Genomic DNA, 21815 nt, shown 5'->3' with positions numbered 1-21815 from the left:
GTGTTTGTATGGAGGTGCAGGGCTGGAGTGAAGGCCACATATGAGATTCACATGTTGCTGTAACACTGTTTACAACAAGAATGCTATGGACTGGGTTGTTCAAACTGATTCACATGTTGTTGCTGTTGATGCTGTTCATAACAATGGACTGGGCAGGAGAGGAGTGCAAACAGTTTCATGATCAATTTGTGGACAAGACTGGAGGCTGCTGTGACCAAAATATGGGATGAAGGGGTCAGTCTGATGCACACCTGAGATTACAACACCAGCACAGTACAGACTCTCATTAGGAAGGAATTCAGGTGCCTGGCTTTCTTCTGAGGAAATGCTCTGGTGCATCTCTGCCGACAAGTTTTTGTGTGCATGTAAATTAATCTTTTAGATTTTTAAGATGTTTTTATCTATTACGTGAGGGACACTGAATTTTATGTGGTAAATACGTCCACCATTTGAATACGTGTTTAAAAACTACTGGTGATTCTGAGATGTTGTATGATGGACATCAATATTTTCAAGATAATTTCCATAATTTCTGTAAGATTATGTTAACCTGTATTCTGTATGATTTTAAAAGTTAACATGAAGCTAAAATATTGTGCGAGGAGACTGGCATAGGAGTCTGCAGGAGGCAGAAAGGCTCTACCTGAGCTATTTGTGAAGGTCCAAATGAGTGACTTAAATTTTTACATACAAATACACACACACGTCAATGTGGGGAATGTATGCATGTGTTTGTTTTCTCTCTCTCTCTCTCTCTCTCTCTCTCTCTCTCTCTCTCTCTCTCTCTCTCTCTCTCTCACACACACACACAAACACACAACAGCTGGGGTAATGTGAGCACCAGTGCATGATGCAGTCAGTGAGGGAAGGAGGGATTTGCCTTTGGTGTTGAAAAATTATGCATAAGATTTGGAAAACAATTGATACTATTTTAATATTAAATTGAAATGTGATGATAAAACAACTACTTGTCATGTCAATCATCAATTGCATGTATGTAAACATTTGTATGTTTGTTCTCTCCTGGATAACATTCACATCATTCAGAAGTGTATAACAAAGAAAACCTTCCTGAGGCTACTCATCCAAAAAATGAAAAATATTGGCTTATCTTTTTGTTGGGATAAAACTACAGGTATTGGCAAGCTTGATGGTGAGAGGAATGTGGCGGTGAGAGGAAATATAGAAGAAGCAGAAGTAATTTATCTGGTCTTGCCTGTTGCCTTCACTCTCAAAAACAACTGTAAAAACATTTCAAGAATTAAATACTTCTACTTCATCCTGTTTCCTCTCACCACCATGTTTCCTTCGTCTCTGATGGTACTTGTTGGCCTTGAATATTGGTGGTAGTGAGGAGCCGAACAGCTTAATGTGCCTCTCAGTGTTACACTCCTGGGCACCATGAACGGCAGCTTCTGGTTTCATAAAGTGGCAAAACAACCTGAATGCACTATGCAGATTTAGGTCCTTAATGGACTGGAACACTGAATGCCTAATGTACTATTTGTATAGCTAGTAGTTATATAATGTATCTATTGTATAATGTTCTATATTTTGAGTAACAGATTCCATAGCATAATAAAAACCTGAAAAAAATATTCTTCAACTGGAGAAAGCTCTCATTTTCATTGCTTTCTTCTGTACACACTGATATTTTCCATTCTTAAAAGTATAATGCTTTATACACTGCGACTAGTTGAAATAACATGATCCGTGACACTTGTGAAAGAGTAATGTAGTTTTGCTATACAACACTAATGCACATTATATGGATAGATATGTAGAAGTCAGCCCGGAAATATCAATATGATAAATATCACAATTATGAGAAAGTCTAAAAGGAAGAATGAAGACAACACTTCTTAAATTACATGTGACATAAAGCTTTAACTGACCAATATCATTATTTCCTCATACACTCGAGGACTTTGCACATAAATGCAGGGTTCTAAATATACAATGACAGTTCACTGGGAATTCAAGATTCAATCCTCAAACATGACATAAATTACACCACACGATGCTTGAAGTGCACACCCGCCACACAAAACATGACATCACAGCTCTGCAGGTTAGTTATGAAGGGGAAGTCTACATATCACATAGAGCACTCTATATCTTCACAGATAACACTAGATGATATAAGGTATATAATGACAAGCAATACTGTTCACACTGCAGCTGCACCGAGGCTGCCGCTCCCACTGGTGGCAGCAGCGCGGCGCCCGGCGAGCACGACGTGTGACAGTCAGAAGTGATGTCAGATGTTGAGCGGTGACTGTGTTATTGACTCACTCAAGTCCATGTCCTGGTAGCTCTTGAGATCGCTGGCAGGGACATCCTCGGTGATCATGGCATCATTGCTGCTGCCGTCACTGGTGTCTGCGCCCTTCACCTGCCCATCGTATGCCTGGCGGTGCTGCTGGGCCTCAAACTGGTCCCGGTGCTCCTGGCCAACAATGGGACCACTGTGCTCCTGCGACCTGTAGTGGTCGTTATGCTCCTGCCCAACAAAGTGGTCCCTGGATTCCCTTCCCCTGAAGTGGTGTGTGTGGTCGTGGCTGCTGAAGCAGTCACCGGGGTCCTGTCCCCCATAGCGACCCCCATGCTCCTGATTCCTGAATGAGGCTGTCTGGTCTGTGTTCAGGGCTGGAGACACAGGCTTGAACAAGTGAGGTGGCGGGTCAGGGGTGGGGGCGGCTGTCTCGGCAATGGACGCAGGAGAATATGGTGGGGCAGACAGGCCTGGGGAGCCCGAGGAACACACAGAGTCTGGGGTGCCAACGCTGCCGAGTGATCCTGGACCTGCAGGGCTCGGCGTACTTTCCAGGCTGCCAACACTGCAGGCACAGAGCAATGTTAGTAAAGCACTGTGCATCCTCCTGCTTGACTCTATCTCACTATAAGGATAGTTATTTTGCCAAGGTTCCTCAAGAGCCTGTCGACTACACTGGTGAATGTGAGATAAAAACTTTACCTTCTTGATACCAACATGAGTGAATGCTTTCAGAATTTAATAAATAATATTCTTTGTTTAAGACTGCAATAAGAGATCTGAATGCATTGAAAAAAAAATGGAGTGTCTGATGCATTTGGTGTTCCTTGAGTGCAGTGAGTGTGAGGTGACAATACCTGGCATACACTAGTATAAATGGAAACCTTCTGTCAATGAGAATGTGAGAAAGACAATATGAGTAACACAATGACTTCAGATCTTACAATACCCTGACAAGTGTAATGCTTCTAAAACTAACAAAAACTTGGCTAGTTGACAATGAAATAAACAAGATCTTGGCTTCTCACAACACACAGAAACAGACCGGTGTGGAGCACTACCACTAAAACACACTCACACTAGAGGACAAGGGACACAGGAACAGGACGAAACAGAAGTAGTGATATCTGGAATATACTAGAAGAAGACATGATAGTGGCAAGGCTTCTACAACAACTGAAGGCTACTGGATAAGTATAGATACAGAGACAGGACTACAGGGATACAACTGAGGCCGCATATACAACAATAAAGTGAATACAACAAAGCATATGCAGCTAGCCTCACCTGTGGGCCTGAGTCATGAGGAGTCCACCAACACAGCGGTCCGGGGTGCAGGTGGAGGCACGCTTGCGGGGTGTCAGGAAAGGCTCGCACCGCTCCTCTACGTCATACTTGCGCTTGAGTCCTGCCCCAAGAGGAGACGGGCGCAGGGCGATGGGACTGAGGCTGCGGCGCGTGGAGAAGGTGCGCTTCGTGGGGGACGGGGAAGGACAGAAGGAGATATTGGGCACATGCTGCTGCAGGGCCGGCGAGAAGCACTGCCGCCCAACGCCGCGTGTTGGGGAGGCGCTGTTGCCTAGAGGGACCACTGTGGGGACTATGGTGAGGTGCAGTGGGTCGGTGTAGTCCCGGTGCACAGGTGCTGCACTGCCCGACACTGTACCAGAGGCAATGGAGGTGACGGTGCTTGACACGCTGATGGGGCCTGACACGCTGGTGGGCAGGCTGACACCACTGATGCTGTGGGACTTGGGGCGTCCCACGTCCTCGGTCTGAGATGGGAACATCATTGGTCATCTCATTGGCCATTCTCAGTTTACTTAATGGTTGTCTGATTTGTGACCATTGGTGTAAAGTAACTGGTAGTGGTAATATGACTCTAGAATATAAACAGTTTTCTAGTCTGGCTGTTACATAATCCTGATGGTAAAGAAAAATTTACTGTAGAATATCCACTGGGTGTGTGACTTGTCTGTGAGCATGTCTCTTTACATCCTTATGACTGATAAGCTTCTACTCTTAAAAAATCAAACTATTAATAAATTCAGCCTCATCATGGCCATCCTGCACACTGGTAACTATCACTACTCATGGTGACAACACTGATGTCCTTGTGTGTGCTGATGTTCAGGGGTGTGATCCCTGGCAAGGCTGTCATGAAATTATCCTGCCTTCAAATTAAATTCTCAGCATTTTCTATGAGGTGCTTAGAGGAGGCACTGCAAATTAACCAGGGAGGAAAAATGGCAGAAAACACTGGATGTGATAGAATAAGAAGGCAGCAATGCAGTACACACCAGCGTGATGTCTTCCCATGACTGTGAGAGGCAGTCGGTGATCTGCAGGGTGGACTTGACTGTCTTCTCGTGTGCTGCCTCTCGGTTCACCACGTCCATGCCCTCCTCCTCCCTCAGCTGGCACACCCGCAGTGGCCCGCTCCCCCTCGTGCTGCCAGGGGACTGCAAAGAACATGGATGTGGTGATGTCATTGCTGCTGTGCTACAATGATGGTACTGTGATGCTGCTGTGGTGTTTATGCAATGAAATCCTTGATGTGTGAAAAATTAATGCTTCTGCTGCTATTACCTATGTACTATTATCACTGCTGTAAGCTAACTCATTCTCTCTCTCTCTCTCTCTCTCTCTCTCTCTCTCTCTCTCTCTCTCTCTCTCTCTCTCTCTCTCTCTCTAGGAAGAACAAGAAGAATGAAAGAAATGCTGTAATTCATTCACACAATTCAAACACCACACATATACACACTCCACATATGTATGAGCAGTTATAAAATACAAGAATTTAGCAGTTATACTTCTCACCAACACACACACACACACACACACACACACACACACACACACACACACACACACACACACACACACACACACACACACAACATTTCCTGTATGGTATGCTCCCCTGACCAGTTTGTGTGTAGCCCTTGACAACTCACCAGGGGAGAGATGGGCCCAAAGGATGCACTGAACCGCCGCACCCGATGCTGACTCCCCGGCACCTCACTCAGCACTTCCCGACTGGGGTGGAGAAAACATTCAGGTTTGTTAAGGCAAGTTAAGAGAAATGACACTGAAGCTGAGACAAGCAGAGATGATAAGTTGAGACAAGTGAAGGTGATGATGAGTGAAATTAGCTGAGACAAATTTGGTTGATAAGAAGAGAAGATATGTTAAAACCAAGTTGAGATAAATTATAATGGTTGCAGATGAGACATTCTAAGACCAAGATGAGAGATGATGAGACATCAGGACTACACTGGCGTGAGTTCACCGAGATGTAACAATTTTCTAATAAGTTCAAATACAAGTTTATAATGAAACTGAACCACTACTCGCCGCTAACCTCCTAGCTGTTAGGGCTCCTCACGAAGCTTATATAAAAATACATGGAGCAAATTCTGAGTATAAAATTGAATGGCAAATGGAGTGGTTAAGTATTTTAAACTTTTTAGAACAAAGTTTTATTTTCACTCAGTATGACTGCTGAGGAAACAACATCACACTCATTATCTCACATTTAAAGTGTTAATCTGATAAAGCAGAACTAATCTAACAAAGCAACAAAACCCCCACTCAAATTCCAGTCAGTTCATCCCACAAACCTTCTAACTTTGAACCACTATTACCTTGAGATGGAGGAAATGTTGGGAGTGGAGGCGGGTCCCTGTGGAACCAACTGGTTGATCATTGGGGCGCTGCTGGACCTCTTCAGCTTGCTGCCGCCACCCACCCCACCCTGCCCACTCATGTGTCCCGAAGACGGTCCATTCCCGCACCCCTCGCTGTCTGACACACTCGCTCCACTAACGTCAACATCCATCGTGGCTAAACTCTCTGCACCTTTCACAAACACATTCTGAAAAGGAGAGAATATTGTGCTCTGATTTCCTTGGAATGTATCAGTTATTGTATTTTGTAAGAAGGCTGCCAGCAGATCATGAAACTTAAGCTTGAAGAAATGAGCTAAACAAATAACAGAGATTAAGGAGATAGAAAAGACTCTTGGCCATAACTACATCAACCCCATCATTCACTGTAAAGGAAGATTCCCTCATTAGTTGAAGTTGCACACCATAAGCCACACAATGGAGAAAATTCAAGCACATTCTGGCCAACAATTTACGTAGAACAAAACAACACAGGGTATAGTTTCCCTCACCATATCTTCTTTATATAAGTTTGTATGCAGTGCCACTGGACAGAAATATCTATTCACAGCAAACTTTTTCAAGCAACTTACAACTAACAAGTGAAACTCACACACATAAAACAATCATAAACCACATTTAAAAAACTTTATCTCCCTTCCTGCTGTACTGATAAACTTAATTAGTGATCCTGGTAACAACAGATTAGTAAACACACACACACACACACACACACACACACACACAAACACACAGTTCTCAGGTGATCTTTACTTCTCAAAACAAAGGTTGAAAGCAAAGGTTACAAAGACCACCAGTAATAAGACATGAATGGTTCACCAGGCACTGGCCAAGGGCAAGAAAAATGTAGAAAAAATAAGATTCATTGAGGCACCAGTCCCCAAAAAGAAGTTAGAAACAATCATCAGATACTGAAGGATAAGTGTCCTGAAACCTTCCCCTTGAAAGAGTTCAAGTCAGAGGAAGGAGGAAATGCAAAAGCAGGCAGGGAAATTTCAGAGATTATCAGAAAAAGGGATGAATTATTGAGAATATTGGTTAACTCTTGCATTAGAAATGTGGACAGAGTAGGGGTGAGAAGTTAGAAAAAATAATAAGTCTTGCATAGCAAGGCCATGGGAGGAGGGGAGGCATGTAGTTAGCAAGATCACAAGAGCAGTTAGCATGAAAATAGCAGTAGAAGATAGCAAGAAATGCAACACTGGAGCATTGAGAAAGAGGCTGAAGACAGTTTATCAGAAGAGAGGAGTTGCTAAGATAAAAAGCTTTTGATTCAACCCTGTCTAAAAGAGCAGTATGAGTGGAACTCCCATACATGTGAAGCATACTCCATATGTGGATGGATGGATGGGGGGTGAGAAAAACTGACGGAGACGACTCAGAACACCTAACTTCATAGAAGCTATTTAATTCCTGAAGAGTTGGATGTCTCCAGGAAGACATGGAAAAGTGCTGGGTGGCATCATCAGTAGGAGTAGATAAGGCAAGTTCAGTTTAGAAGATTATTGATGAATAATAGGAAAACGTGACAAGACAAAACCCTTCGGAACACTACTGTTAATAGACATAGGAGAACAGTGACTGTCTACCACAGCAGCAATAGAATGGTCAGAAAGGAAACTTGAGTGACTCTGCAGTCAAAGGCAGATGGTGGAAAATTTGGAATATTCAAGAGTGTGGGCATGACAGCAAGTTAGGTTGTAGCACACATAGGTGCTCTGAACTGAAAATGGGAATACAGAAAGTAAGAGGGAACAGAGAAGGGGTTATTGTCAGTTGCCTCAGACATCTGCATTTTGGTGGGGAAAAGAAGTTGAGATTTAGTAGAGAGGTAGTGTTCCACATATTGAAAATTAGATCTAAGTTTGTGAATGTTGCAGAAGTTAATGGAGAAAAGTTGAAGGGGGTGTCAAGACACTTAGGGTCAATACCAGAGGAAGAATAGTCTGACCTGGGGACATTTATGGTCCCCTTCCCAGACAGGGACTCCGTGGCTGGTGTGGGAGTCACCATAAAATTTTGAAATCTTAAGTGAATAGTGTGTGTGTGTGTGTGTGTTAAATGCATGTAGACTTGTGCGAAGGAAGAGAGTTCTCTTTAGAGGGAAGGTTGTGACTGCCCTCTCGTGTTGTGAGACACAAAGGGAAACACTGAGTGAGGTCACAGTCGGATTACTGATAAGTTCACACCACACAGTGATCCAGTGCTTCAAACCTCACTGGGAGTAATTATCATTTAGGCAGATGTCTACCAACTCCTCCTGTCTCAATATTCTACATTTTGATAGTTCTATGTTAACAGCATGCATCAGAGTATGTAGGGGGTATGGCTAGAAATTTGTGGGTTCAGAGGATGCCCCTGCCCCACCTTTCTTAAGTCACACTTTCTCTAAAGCAAAATCCTCTCCCTGACTAAGCTAATATCAAAATAAAACTGTTGAGAGCGACTTGAACTATCAGGTTTGGCATACAGGTTTTAATCAGTTTTAATTTTGAAATGTTTCTGTCACAGGATGTACAGAGGCTGCCATTATCAAAATCTGGAAGAAAAGTAAAAAAAAATAATATGCAATAAGGAGTTTAGGCAGTCACCCAAGTCTAAAATACATCTTAATGAAACGCAATGTAAGGAAGGATGTCTAGATGAGTAAGATCTAATTATGAAATACACAAAAATCAAGCCACAGTATTTAGAGTTGTCCTTCCTGACCTCCCTTGCTTTCCTATCAAAATGAAACCCATCAACAAACAGGGACCCCTCCATATGGAACCTGAAGGCGGCGCTGTAGGGCAACGGGGTACTACCAAACCAGCCCCTTAGCTCCAGCACAGCGAGAGAACACCACAGCAACAATAGCGAGAGGGGCAGAGGGCGAGAACTACGTAGGAATAACAGCATGCGGGACGGTAGAGTGAACAAACCAGGGCGTAAACATCTGCCTGACATAACATATAGCACGCAGACCGCAACACTGGGACGGAAAGCAACATGCGGGACGCGAATGAGACGCAACTGCAGGCAAGGTGATGCGAGGAGCGCAGGTACGGCGTGGTAACAGTACAGAAGGGGCATTAATACATCATCTGGCCATTATTCCTACCCATATCCAATCCCTCTTCATCCCTGACACCTTCTACCCTCACTTCCTAACCTCTTTTCCTCTTGCTTCCCGTCCTCTTGTTCTATCACCAAGGTAAGCAATCAGTAAGGTAAGGAAGCAGAGGGAGGTGGCCGCTACTAAACACATTAAGTTATGCTGTAAACCCAATGAATTCCTGACCAAACCCCCTTGCCGGGTCTTCCCCTTAACCAAATCTACGGGTGCGTGGACCTAAGTAACCTCCAGGTGGGGATATAAGGACATATTTACCCATTTCTCGACGACTACACCATTATTGACGTCCAATGTTTTCGTCTAGGAGCCATTCCGAGGACGAAATAAGACCGCTGATTGGTCGACAGGCGGGGCACCAGCCAATCAGAACTCAGTTTTAAGAGGAAATCCTTCACTAACCTCGCCGCGCACTGTACGGGGTCACTATTGCGTACTGTTTCCATCATAATATTTCGTCTCCCACAAATAGTGTATGTATGTTTAGGCTGTATATTTACTTTAAGAAATGCAGTTTATGAAATGTGCATGTGTGTAATAAAAAGTGTGGTGGAATTAGAGGAGATATTTTCAAGTTGTTATAGAGCATGAATGGTTCCCGCGCTTTTGGAAGGAACTGTTGCTGCACAGATGCATCCCACCCATCCTGCAATGCACTTTACCCACGACTTACTCCATTACTCCCTGCTTGTATCAAATATAACATAAGAAACTATAGATCCTACATATGAAATAAGTTACATATAACATAGCCAGGAAAGTTAAAACCAAATAATGTGAATAGTTTTTTTTCTTCAAGTATAAATCCCGCATCTTAGGACTTCAAACATTATCTGCTTCAGTCCTGGTTACTGATCATCCTTCCCAGCAGGATCTCCCCCAGCAGCAGAGTGGAGGCGAGCAGAGCGCCGCCCAGCAGCAGGAGGAGGGTACCAGCAGCATCCAGCAAGTTGAGGGCACGGACCGGTTGCTTTTTTGTCCCACTTACGCAGCGACTCGCCACGGGCCAGAACCGCTTCTTCCAGGCGTCCATCAGGCCCGTGTCTAGGAACTGCAGGATGCTTTGCCCACCGGGGAGAGATGGGAAGTTAAAATGTTTGTTGTCGTTGTTGTTGTTATTATTATTATTATTATTATTATTATTATTATTATTATTATTATTATTATTATTATTAATCTAACCATGTACTACTAATTCTACTATTGCTACTACTGCTAGTGGTGGTGGTGCTACTACTACTACTACTACTACTACTACTTATCTGTTTATCTATCTATCTATCTATCTATCTATCTATCTATCTATCTATCTATCTATCTCTCTCTCTGTCTGCCTGTCTGTCAATCTCTCTCTCTCTCTCTCTCTCTCTCTCTCTCTCTCTCTGGCACTCACTTCAGGCTGAAGGCGTCGCGGTACGGGGAGCCTCTCTGCAGGATCATACCAAAGCGGGTGGAGAAGAAGTGGTCTTTCACCAGACTCATGCGACAGGACCCGTGGATGGCTAAGTCGCTCGCTATCGCCATTTCCAGTAGCGACGCGTCCTGAGGGGAAGCACAACACTGGTATTACTAAGGTCCGTAGTCTGAAACACCTCCGCGCCGCACCTCCACCATTTTCAAAAGACTCTAGTTGAAGTGACGGGTTTTTAATGGTGTTTTCACGGTTTTAGTGAGAATTCTGTGATCTTTGTAAATAGACGGGATAAGAAAACAAAGCATTTCTGAATATGAGTTTTAGTATATATGAATTGGTTTCCCCGTGTTAAAAATGTTAATAGAATAAATAAATAAATAAATAAATAAATAAATGAATAAAGGGTTAGTAAGTAAATAGGTGAGTGAAATTGAATCGTATAAAACTTAAGTGTACAAGTAAGATAATAAATAGATAACTAAGTAAATAAATTGATAAATAAAGGGTTAGTAAAATAAGTGAGTGAAATAGAATAATATAAAATTCAAATGTAGTACCAGTAAGTGAATAAATGAATAAATAATAGAGTAAAATAAGTAAGGCGAATAAAAGGGTGAATGAAACTATAAATACTTAAAAAAATGAGGAGAGAGAGAGAGAGAGAGAGAGAGAGAGAGAGAGAGAGAGAGAGAGAGAGAGAGAGAGAGAGAGAGAGAGAGAGAGAGAACTGATAAACATTAGATAAGTTAATCAATAGCAAGTTCATATTTCTCTCTCTCTCTCTCTCTCTCTCTCTCTCTCTCTCTCTCTCTCTCTCTCTCTCTCTCTCTCTCTCTCTCTCACCTCGATGTACGCCAGACCATCCTGCAGCACTGCATTCACGCCGCCCTCGAAGGAGAACACCAGCAGACCATCCCTCTCCCGGTGCAGCCCTCCCACTTTGCCGAACATACTGTTGGGCTCTGAGTACTGGTGGGCCGGCGCGACACACACACACAGGGAGAAGAGGAAGAAAGGAGATTAGTTAGTTGTTGATGAAGGAAGTTTTGATTAGTTGGGGAAGAGAAAAAGAAAACGTTTATTGGAGGCTACTGGTGGGAGAAAAGGCTTTGGAGAAGAAAGGAGATTAGTTTGAAGTTATTGGTGGAAAAAAAAAAAACTTTGGTTAGAGAGAGAGAGAGAGAGAGAGAGAGAGAGAGAGAGAGAGAGAGAGAGAGAGAGAGAGAGAGAGAGAGAGAGAGAAAGAAAGAGAGAGAAGATTAGTTAGATATGTTGGTGGAGGAAGATGCTTTGGTTATCAAGAGAAAAAAAAAGGAAGAAAAGAAGAGTAATTAGAAGTTATTGGTTAGTGAGAGAGCGGAGTTTTAGAGATTATTCGTGGAAAAAAGACCTTAGAGAAAAAAGAAAGATTAATTAGGGATTATTGCTGTGGGGAAAGACTTTAGTTAGTGAAAAAAGAGAATCAGAGGTTAGAGATAATTACAAAACAAACGCAAACCAATGCACACACACACACACACACACGAACACACACACGCACACCTTAAAAAGCTCCTCCATGGCACTGTTAGCTTGGTAGGTCCACAACATGGAGCGCGTTTCCACCATCTGCAGCATGGAGGTGATGCCGGGGTTACTGAAGCGCACGGTAATAGAGGAGATCAACTTGCTACTGTAGGAGGCGATGGTGATGACGCTGAACACCCACCACCACGCCGCCAGCACCCGCGTCGCCTCCGTCTGCGGCTGCGTTACGCCTGCCGGTGGTGGTGTAGTAGTAGTGGTAGTATTAGTATTAGTATTAGTATTAGTAGTAGTAGTTGTTGTAGTAATTGTTGTAGTAGTAGTAGCAGTAGTAACTGTTGTTGTAGTAGTAGTAATTATTGTAGTAGTAGTAGTAGTAGTAGTAGTAGTAGCAGTAGTAGTAGCAGTAGTAGTAGTAGTAGTGATGTTTTTTTATTGCTATTATTTTTCTCTTCCTCCTCTTCTTACTACTACAGCTATTGCTACTTCTACTACTACTACTACAACTACTACTACTACTACTACTACTATTTATCTATCTATCTATCTATCTATCTATCTATCTATCTATCCATCCATCTATCTACCTACCTACCTACCTATCTATCTATCTACCTATCTATCTATCCATCCGTAGCACAAAGTCCTCTCCGTCATCTACTTCGTCAGGTACTGAAGGAGAGCCACTTACTCTGGGAGGTGAGGGAGCCAAGGTTGTCGAGAAGGGAGCGCAGGAGGGAGACGGGGCGTGGGGCGTGACGGTACGGATAGGTGCTGGCCCTTGGGAATCCACTGAGGGGGTGAGACAGGAGGACAGTCAGCGACCCCACCAGTGCCCACGACACCAGTAGCCCCACCCACACCTGAAGGAGGGAGCGTGATGGGAATGTTGTGTTAGTTTTGGTGGGAGATGAAAGAGTATGTGTTCTCTCTCTCTCTCTCTCTCTCTCTCTCTCTCTCTCTCTCTCTCTCTCTCTCTCTGAAGGAAAAAAGGAAAAGAAAGAGTATTTGTAAAGAATAGACGCCAAGTAACATTTATTTATTTATTCTTTTAAGTTTTACGAGAACAGAGTGTCATTTGTTCATTCATAGGTTTTTTCTCCTTTTTTTTTTTCGTTTATTCACGTCCTCCGCTAATTTATTTGTCCCCAGCTCATTCATTGACTCGTTTTCTGATGCACTTATCCACTTACCGCCTTCCTTCATTCATTTGTCTCCTTCGTTCATTTATTCGTTACCTCTGTTCACTTATTCGCCTCTTCCGTTCATACATTTACCTCATCCATCAATATGTTCACCTCCACCACCCATTTATCCACCTCCTTCATTCGTTCCCTTTATCCTCTCATTCACTCAACTTCTCCATTCATTCTTGCTCCTTTCCATCAAATCTAGTCGCTTCTACTATTCATTAACTTCATTCTTTCATTCATTCGACTTCTCCATTCACTCACGCATCTCCTGCATCATCCTATTTGCTCCTTCATTAATTTCTACACCTGTTCTGGCACCCCATCCACTCTCCCACCCACCAGGTCATTGAAGGGCATGAGGAAGGTTGCCAAGTCGACGTTCTCCCCCGCGGCAGCAATCATAATGTCCCAAGGCTCGAAGTCAAAGGGTGTAGTGAAGTCAATGGCTTTCTCCCGCTCCTCTGTGATGGATGTGGGACCCAGCGCCATGTCCATCTCCTGGCGAAGGTGGAGGAGAGTGGGGGGGTGGTATATAACTCGTCGACTTTGTTAATGGATGGGAGTGTGAGATGTGTTTTGTTTCGTTGACGCTGGAGAGACATACTGCAGGCGAGGGAAATGCGTGGTGGGGATTGTGGGAAGTCTTCGTTTTTGCAGTGCGAGTGTGTACGTTTATTGGTGTATAAGAGTAAGTAGTATGTAATAAGCGTAAATATAAACAAAAGACTACCGAAACGAAAAAAAAATAAATAAAAATAAAACAAATACAAACAAAAAGGCAAAAAAAAAAAAAAAAAAAAAATCAGTAAATAAGTACATTAAAGAAAACGTAATATGAACGCAAGTATAAGAAAAAAAAAGATAGGCGGGTTAACCCAATTAACCTTCCATCACCTGAGACATACCTGCCATGTTCCCCCTAATGAGTCAATGCGTCACCTTAGGTCTACCTGCGCCATACCTTCCCTCTCACCCTGATGGAGATAATTACTCACTCCTTCACCTTGATGTCTACCTGTACAGCCCCCAATTTCACCTGTCATGAGCCCGCATTTGTCAATATCGGTGAAAAAAAAAGAAAAAAAAAATCTGACGTACGGTAATGTTTGTGTGTTTCTGTCAGGAAGGAGGATTACAAAACATGTCAGGATTTTAATTAATGGCGTGAAGAAGACTACGTAAGCCAGAAGTTAAGAAAATGAGACGTTGAATGGTGACGTAGGTAAGTAATGAAGTGTTGCCATCTCTCAGTCAGTATTAGGGAAGGGAAATAAAAAAAATACATATATATATATAAAAAAAAGAAAAGAAAAAGCGTTTGTTGATAAATGTGCGCAAAAGAAATGTGAAGACTTAATTGGTGAATGCAATAAAAAAAAAAACTGACTAACTAACTAAATAACTAAACAAATAAATAGATAAACGAAGAAAACACGTGAAATTATCGTTCATGCACCGGACGTTCATGTTAATTATGGAAAAAAAAAAACATGATTGATAATGAACGTGTGTATTGCGAATCATGGAAATTATTATTATTATTATTATTATTAGTAGTAGTAGTAGTAGTAGCAGCAGTAGTAGTAGTAGTAGTAGTAGTAGAAGTAGTAGTAGTAGTAGTAGTAGTAGTAGTAGTAGTAGAAGTAGTAGTAGTAGTAGTAGTAAAGGAAATATTACCATTATCACTTTTCCTCCTCATTTACATAATCTCATCTCTCTCTCTCTCTCTCTCTCTCTCTCTCTCTCTCTCTCTCTCTCTCTCTCTCTCTCTCTCTCTCTCTCTGGCTTCCTTTCCACTTTTAAGACAGAGAACGCGAAAACAAACCATCCTTATCTAAACGAGTAAATGAAGTGATACGAAAACTTAATGGTGAAATATTATGCCCGTGTCCAATTTGAGGAGAGACTATTAAAAAGATACCAAAGAAAACGTAAATAATTCGTCGAGACATGAAAGAGATTTATGTAGACAATTATATAAAGCAAAGAAAATGGAAGAGGAGGAAGAAGAAGAAAGAGTTTGGTGATAAATGAGGATGTGGAGGAAAACATGCCAGTACTTCATTAGTGTTTATTGTGGAAAAACAAGAAAGAAATTGAGGTTAAGAATGAAAAGGAGGAAATGCAAAATGAAATGATCGTATGTGACTTGAAAATTAAAGATGTTGTGAATATTTGTGATTTTAAGGATAGAAAATTGTTGGAACACACAGACACACTAAAATGACCTTGCGATGAATGAATTAATAAATGAATGAATGAACGAAGAAAGGAAGAAAGAAAGGAAGAAAGGTAAGACCATTATGGGTAGGAAGTGGGAGAACTGGTGAGTAAATGAATGAATAAAGGAAAAAAAATGAAAATGAGGAAAGAAAGGAATGAAGGAAGGAAGGAAGGAAGGATGGAAGAGTAGATGGAAGAAACAAATGGAAAAGTAAGGAGATTTAATGAATGAATGGAAGAAAGGATGTAAAGAAGAGAATGGAGGAAAGAATAACTACTACTACTACTACTACTACTACTACTACTACTACTACAACTACTACTACTACACCCTCCCCAACACCCCCAACACTCACGTAACGATGCACCTCCCCCACCATTCCGTTCCACTTTCCTTCTGAGTTGATGGAGCCCCACTGGTCGTCGTCAGGTAGTTTCATTGTGTAGGAGAAATTGTAGAGGCGTGTCAGACTGTGCAGCAACTCTATCAGGATCCCAGAGGCGCCTAGGACCCTGCGCCCATCCAGCTTCAGGGATACGTAGGGGAGCCGCTGCGAGAGGGAGGTGGGGAAGTGGTAGGAGATGGCAGGAGAGGAGATGTGGTGATATTAGTTGGGTTAGTAGTGGTTGTGGCGGTAATAGACGGAGAAGGAGGAGCAAGAGGAAGAGGAGAAGGAGGAGGAGGAGGAGTAGGAGGGGAAGGAGGAGACGAAGAGAAGGAGGTGAAGAAGAGGAGAAGGAGGAGGGGGAGGAGGGAGAAATAAAAAAAGTAGTTGTAATAGTAGTAGTAGTAGTAGTAGTAGTAGTAGTAGTAGTAGTAACAGGAGAAGGAGGTTACATTAATAGCAGAATCGTGAAAGTACCTTTAAAACTTCCCAATAATTTTTCCCTTGAGCCTATTTGAGCATCACTGGAATCACGAAAACACCTTTGAAAACCTGAATAATTTCCTCGGATCCCTTTAAACCACCACTAGATTACTGAAAACACCCTAAAAACTAAAAAAAAAAAAAAAACAATGGACAGTAACTTCTACTATGAGCGACTGTTGAAAGTAGTCGAGAGAGGGCGCTGAAATGTTTGAGAAAGCGGTCCCCAGATGGCGTTGGCTGCACACACTCCTTCAATTGTTTGTTTAGTTAGACACAAACATGATTAGCTTGTTTATACGTCGTCCCCGTGTTGTTGTGAGTAGGGAGTGAGTGAGGGAGTGAGAGGAAGAAGGGAGTAAAGAGGAGGTAAGGGAAGAAACGGGTAAAAAAGGTTGTAAGGAAGACGGAGAGGTGGAAAGGAAGGAGAGGAAAAGAAGGAGAGTGCTAAACAAGAGAAGGAAAGAAGGAAAAGGGGAAGAAAGAAAGATAGAAAGAAAAAAGAAAGAAAGAAAGAAAGAAAGAAAGAAAGAAAGAACTTATTGAGAACTAGACTGCACGAAACATAACTATAAAGAAATAAAAAAAGAAAGATAAAAGGAATAAATAAAATAGAAAAGAAGGAAGGAAGATGAGAGGAAGAAAAGACGAAGGAAAGAAGGAAGGGTAAGAAAGAAAAAGATGAACGGTGGGAGATAACGGGAGGTAAGAAGAAAAAAAAATAGTAAAGGAAGAAACAGGATGATAAGAAAAAAAAAAGAAAGAACAAAGAAAGAAGGAAAGGTAAGAAAAAAAAAGAAAGAAAAGACGAGAGGACGGAAGGTAAGGAGAAAGAAAATAAATAAAGAAGTAGAGGAAGAGACAGGATGACAAGATAATGAAAATATTTACGTAAAAAAGAGTAAATTATGCGAACCTCTCCACTTTCAAAACGAGAGAAGCAGGTGCATTAAGAGAGAGAGAGAGAGAGAGAGAGAGAGAGAGAGAGAGAGAGAGAGAGAGAGAGAGAGAGAGAGAGAGAGAGAGAGAGAGAGAGAGAGAGAGAAACTGTGAACTACGTGAAAAGAATCTGAGGTTAATGAAACAGTTTATGACGTGAAAGAAAGAGAACAGAGAAACTAGTACTTTTATTATTTCCTCGCCAGCAGAATGAGGTACACGAGAGAAGGGAGTCTTGTGAGATACGTTGGATTATTCACGTTTATTTAATTGGTAGTGTTCATAAATTCTGCTTCTGTGTTTTTTTTTTTTAGTGGACCGAGTTGGGACTTTATATTTCAGCAACAACAACTTCATCAGGTGCACGGGGAATAGAAAGTAGATGATACAGAATTATGCTTATTTGCTTTTACGAGACAGTCATAATTGCAGACTGTACTTATTTTAAACGCTATAAGTGCATTACAAGAAAAGAAGAAAAGAAAAAGAAGGGAATGAAGAAAGAAAGGAATGAAGGAGGAAAGGAATGAATGAAGGAAGGAGTGATGGAAGAAAGGAATGAAGGAAGGAAGAAAGGAATGAATGAAAACTGAAAATACGTATCACAGAACTACAAAAGACATTCATAACACACGATAACACATAAAAAAAAAAACTCTCCAAAATATTTAAATAACTTACAACAGACAAACAAATGAACAACGACAACACAAACGCTCCTTCACACTGCTATTATCGTACATCTAGGATTAAAATAACTACCAGACCTTCCTCATAATTTCAGGTTAACAGAGCAAGGGTGACAGGTACGCGATTCACAAATATAGACGCACTCCCCTGGCGGTCCGGCACGGGGATACAAAAAAACAAAAGCGAAACAAGATCCGTCTACGCAGCTTTGAGATATGCACGTATACATTTAGAGCACGCTGAAGAGACAACCGCTTAAGATAAAGGGGAAAATATAGACTAAACATAAAACAAATAAATAGTGAAATCTGAGCAGGAACAAAGAAGCCAAGAAATAAATAATAAAAAAAAGAACACTGAGAACTTTGTTGTGTGAAAAGATCAAAGGAAGAGGAAAGAGATGGAGGAGAGAGAGAGAGAGAGAGAGAGAGAGAGAGAGAGAGAGAGAGAGAGAGAGAGAGAGAGAGAGAGAGATAGTAAAGAGCGGAGGAGAAGTAAGAAAGAAGAGGAGGGAAGAGAGAAATAAAGATTGAAGAAACACGAAAGAAAGTAAGGAAAGAGGAATAAAAAAAGAACTAAGGAGAGAGGGAAATAAAAAAAAAGATGAGAGGAAATACGAAACAGGAGGAGGAGGAGGAAAGAGAGAGAAACATGTAATAAAAAATGTCTTTCCTTCCTCTCATTATTTTCTGTCACTTTCTTTTTTTACTCTTCCTCTCTTTCCTTCCTCTTTCGTCTTGTATGTTTAGTTATCTCGATTATCTTTTCCTCTCTTTATTTTCGTTGTTTCCCTCACTTACTCTCTCCTTCATCATGATATTTTTACCTTCTCCCTTCTCTTTTTTTTTATTTACTTCCTTTTCCTCCCTTTCTCACTCGATCTCTCTCTTTTTATTCCTTCTTTAAAACCTTCATTCCTTCCTTCGCTTTATTCTTTTTTCTTTCGTATAATAAATCTTCTCCTCTTTCTTCCTTCCTCTCTTTAAAGTTTCTCTCTTACCTACTTTTTTTTTTTTATATATTTTCCTGTTTTCCTTCTTTGCGCAATTAACTACATGGTATGTCATTTATTTTCATACTTTCACCCTTCCTTCCTTCCTTCCTCTCTACCTCATGTAATCTCCCCTCCTCTTCCTCCTCCCCCTGCTCCTCCTTCATCCTATATCTCCTTACTTCTCTCCCTTTTTCCCATTTCAAACGTCAGGCTATAAATTTCAACCCCTTTCCTTCTCCCATTCCTTCCACCACCTTCCTTCCACCATTTCCTTTCCCCACATACGTAAGACAGTCTGCCCATCACCTTTAGTTCTCATTTTCTTCGTTATTCCAAAATCCTTTACTCCTTCATCTTCTCCAGCTCCTCATTTCAAACATTCTTACGTTTCCCCCCCACCAGTCATTCATTCATTCATTTACTCCTTCACCAACCCCCTTTTCTCTCTCTCTCTTTCTCCCTCTGGTTCATATTCAGAAACGCTTTTTTTTTTTGCTCTCTCAACACGACAATTTTCAAAGGCCACGGAGATGATTAGCCGCCTTCCCAAGACTGTTTTTCCTGTCAGTAGTGTAGATATGTTGTTAATCTGCCACTAGAACCATAAAAACGCCCTTGAAAATCCGCGTAACTTAAACTACCAGAGCCTTTTTTTGAATATAGTGGAGATGAGATGCGGAAATGTTTAAAAGAATTATGCCCTCCACTCCTCTCTCTCTCTCTCTCTCTCTCTCTCTCTCTCTCTCTCTCTCTCTCTCTCTCTCTCTCTCTCTCTCTCTCTCACATGTTTCAGAACGATGGTCATAACGTGTCCCTCCAGCAGCTCCTTCGTCTTCGCCTTCCTCTGCATCGTCACCCTCCTCTCCCTCTCCGCCGCGGACTGACCAGTGGAGAGCAGTAACTCGATGCGCCGGACTCCTTCATCCTCCCTTAGGTAACTACGTAACGAGACAATAGGGTAGTTAGGTAAGGGAAGTGGGAGAGGGAGGGATACTTAGGGGAGGAGAGAAGGGGATATGAGAGAGAGGAAAGAGGAGTAAGGGGAAAGAGGAAATGGAGTAGGGGAAGAGATTGGGTAAGAGGAAAGGGGGAGAAAGGGAAGGAGGAAAAGGAGGAGGAAGAGGAAAGGAGGAAAAGGGGAGAGCAAGGGGGAAGAAAGGAAATATGAAAGGGCGGAAAGGGGAAGGGGGAAAGAATGGGAAGAGGGAGAGGAAAGAATGGGGAAAGGGAAAGAAGAAAGGAGAGGAAGGGAAGATGGTAGAGGAAACAGAGGGAAAAGGGAGTAGAAAAAGGAAAGAAGGAAGAAAGAAGAGGAAAGGAAGGTGGAAAAGGAAGAGGAAAGGGGGAACTGGCGTGTTACTGAGCAGAGAGAGAGAGAGAGAGAGAGAGAGAGAGAGAGAGAGAGAGAGAGAGAGAGAGAGAGACTACATACGTAACTGATGAACTACTGGCAAGCCAACTTATCTCTTTGTGTGTGTGTGTGTGTGTGTGTGTGTGGCTGTCATGTGTCTGTCTGGCCCACGCTTGGCTCACCTGCTGCGCTGCCTCACCTGGTGGCGTTCACACCTGGCGCGTGGCGAGGCAGGAGGCGCCGCAGATTGGCCTGACTCCTGCTGTCACCTGGGGGACGGGGAGGAAGGAGTTACTGAGAGAGAGAGAGAGAGAGAGAGAGAGAGAGAGAGAGAGAGAGAGAGAGAGAAGAGAGAGAGAGAGAGAGGGAGAGAGAGAAATAAAAAGGAAGCCAGACGGGGCATCTCACCTCAGTACCTGTCGAGATGTCAAGGGGGAGGGACACTGCAGCCGCTGAGAGCATCAAACAAACCCATCCATAAATTTATCCACCTTTTTTTTGAAACTGTATAACGTTTGCGCAGTTTCCACGTTTCTGTTTACTCCACTCATCTACAACCCTATTTTTTTTAACTAATTCTTGCCTATTTCCCTTTTAAAATCTAGTTTCGTCTACTCTACAAAGTCCCCAGATAACGTAACATCTCCTTTTCCCTCACATTCTCCTGACAAGTTAAGGAAAACGAGTGTGAATCAGGCGGGGCACCTCAGTACCTCTCATGACGTCGGGGAGGAGGGTCGCTGCTGCCGTCGAGAGCATCAGACACACCCACAGCAGGCGCACCATTGCTCCTGGAACGTCCACTTCCTTCGGCGATCACGAGTCAACTGTCCTGCCGTCTTACTGGACAATGGTGGTGGTGGTGGTGGTAGTAGGGGAGGAGCAGGAGGAGGTGGTGGTGATGGTGGTGGTAGTATGGCTTATGTATAGGGCAGGAAAGAGAAGAAAGCAACAAGAAGAAAGGATGTATTTGTCATGATCTGATACTAACTCTTGTTGGAGAAGGAAGACAAGGAGGAAGAGGAAGAATAGGAAGGGGACAAGGAGGAGGAGGAAGAGGAAGAATAGGAAGGGGAGAAGGGGAGAAGGAGGAGGAGGAAGAGGAAGAATAGGAAGGGGAGAAGTGGAGAAGGAGGAGGAGGAAGAATAGGAAGGGAGGAGGAGGAGGAGGTGTAGACAAAGCATATGTACTTACTTACAGGAGGGGAGGAGGAGGAGGTAGTAGTAGTAGTAGTAGTAGGAGTAAGAGAGAGAGAGAGAGAGGGAGACAGAGAGAGAGACAGAGAGAGAGAGAGAGAGAGAGAGAGAGAGAGAGAGAGAGAGAGAGAGAGAGAGAGAGAGAGAGAGAGAGAGAGAGAGAAAAGGATGTACGTCTCATAAACTTGCCAGGACACTACATCTTTCAGTCCACACGTGGCAGTGTGTGGGGAGGCGGCGTGCAGGAGGCGCCGCGACGCTCACCCATCATTCATAACCGTGCCAGGTGAGGGGAGGGGGAGGGCGTGTCTGATGCTATCTACACACACACACACACACACACAC

General features: G+C 42.7%; 2 protein-coding genes across 4 annotated transcripts; both read right to left on the bottom strand.

Moving 5' to 3' along the window:
• Positions 1-731: 731 nt before the first annotated feature.
• Positions 732-9469, bottom strand: LOC135111649 (PPP2R1A-PPP2R2A-interacting phosphatase regulator 1-like). 2 transcript variants are annotated; one of them, XM_064025169.1, is made up of 6 exons: positions 9335-9469; positions 5923-6152; positions 5233-5314; positions 4576-4737; positions 3563-4050; positions 732-2840 (listed from the first exon to the last, which is right to left on the bottom strand). In XM_064025169.1, the coding sequence occupies exons 2-6, from the start codon at positions 6114-6116 to the stop codon at positions 2261-2263; spliced, it is 1506 nt and encodes a 501-aa protein (XP_063881239.1). In that variant the 5' UTR covers positions 6117-6152; positions 9335-9469; the 3' UTR covers positions 732-2260. The 2 variants fall into 2 exon arrangements, with proteins under 2 accessions (XP_063881239.1, XP_063881238.1); XM_064025168.1 differs by lacking the exon at positions 9335-9469 and adding an exon at positions 9116-9226.
• Positions 9470-9848: 379 nt separating this feature from the next.
• On the bottom strand, positions 9849-21490 carry LOC135111650 (probable glutamate receptor). Of its 2 annotated transcripts, XM_064025170.1 has the most exons (10): positions 20987-21485; positions 20473-20542; positions 19707-19860; positions 15787-15981; positions 13547-13705; positions 12706-12877; positions 12033-12247; positions 11334-11459; positions 10470-10618; positions 9849-10137 (listed from the first exon to the last, which is right to left on the bottom strand). In XM_064025170.1, exons 1-10 carry the CDS (start codon positions 21057-21059, stop codon positions 9915-9917), a joined length of 1536 nt encoding a protein of 511 aa, XP_063881240.1. In that variant the 5' UTR covers positions 21060-21485; the 3' UTR covers positions 9849-9914. The 2 variants fall into 2 exon arrangements, with proteins under 2 accessions (XP_063881240.1, XP_063881241.1); XM_064025171.1 differs by lacking the exon at positions 11334-11459 and having other exon boundaries at positions 20987-21490.
• Positions 21491-21815: the final 325 nt, after the last annotated feature.

The sequence above is a fragment of the Scylla paramamosain genome, chromosome 22 (assembly GCF_035594125.1).
Source record: "Scylla paramamosain isolate STU-SP2022 chromosome 22, ASM3559412v1, whole genome shotgun sequence".
In the NCBI taxonomy this organism is placed as follows: Eukaryota; Metazoa; Arthropoda; class Malacostraca; order Decapoda; family Portunidae; genus Scylla; species Scylla paramamosain.
This window is presented reverse-complemented; position numbering and strand designations above follow the sequence as displayed.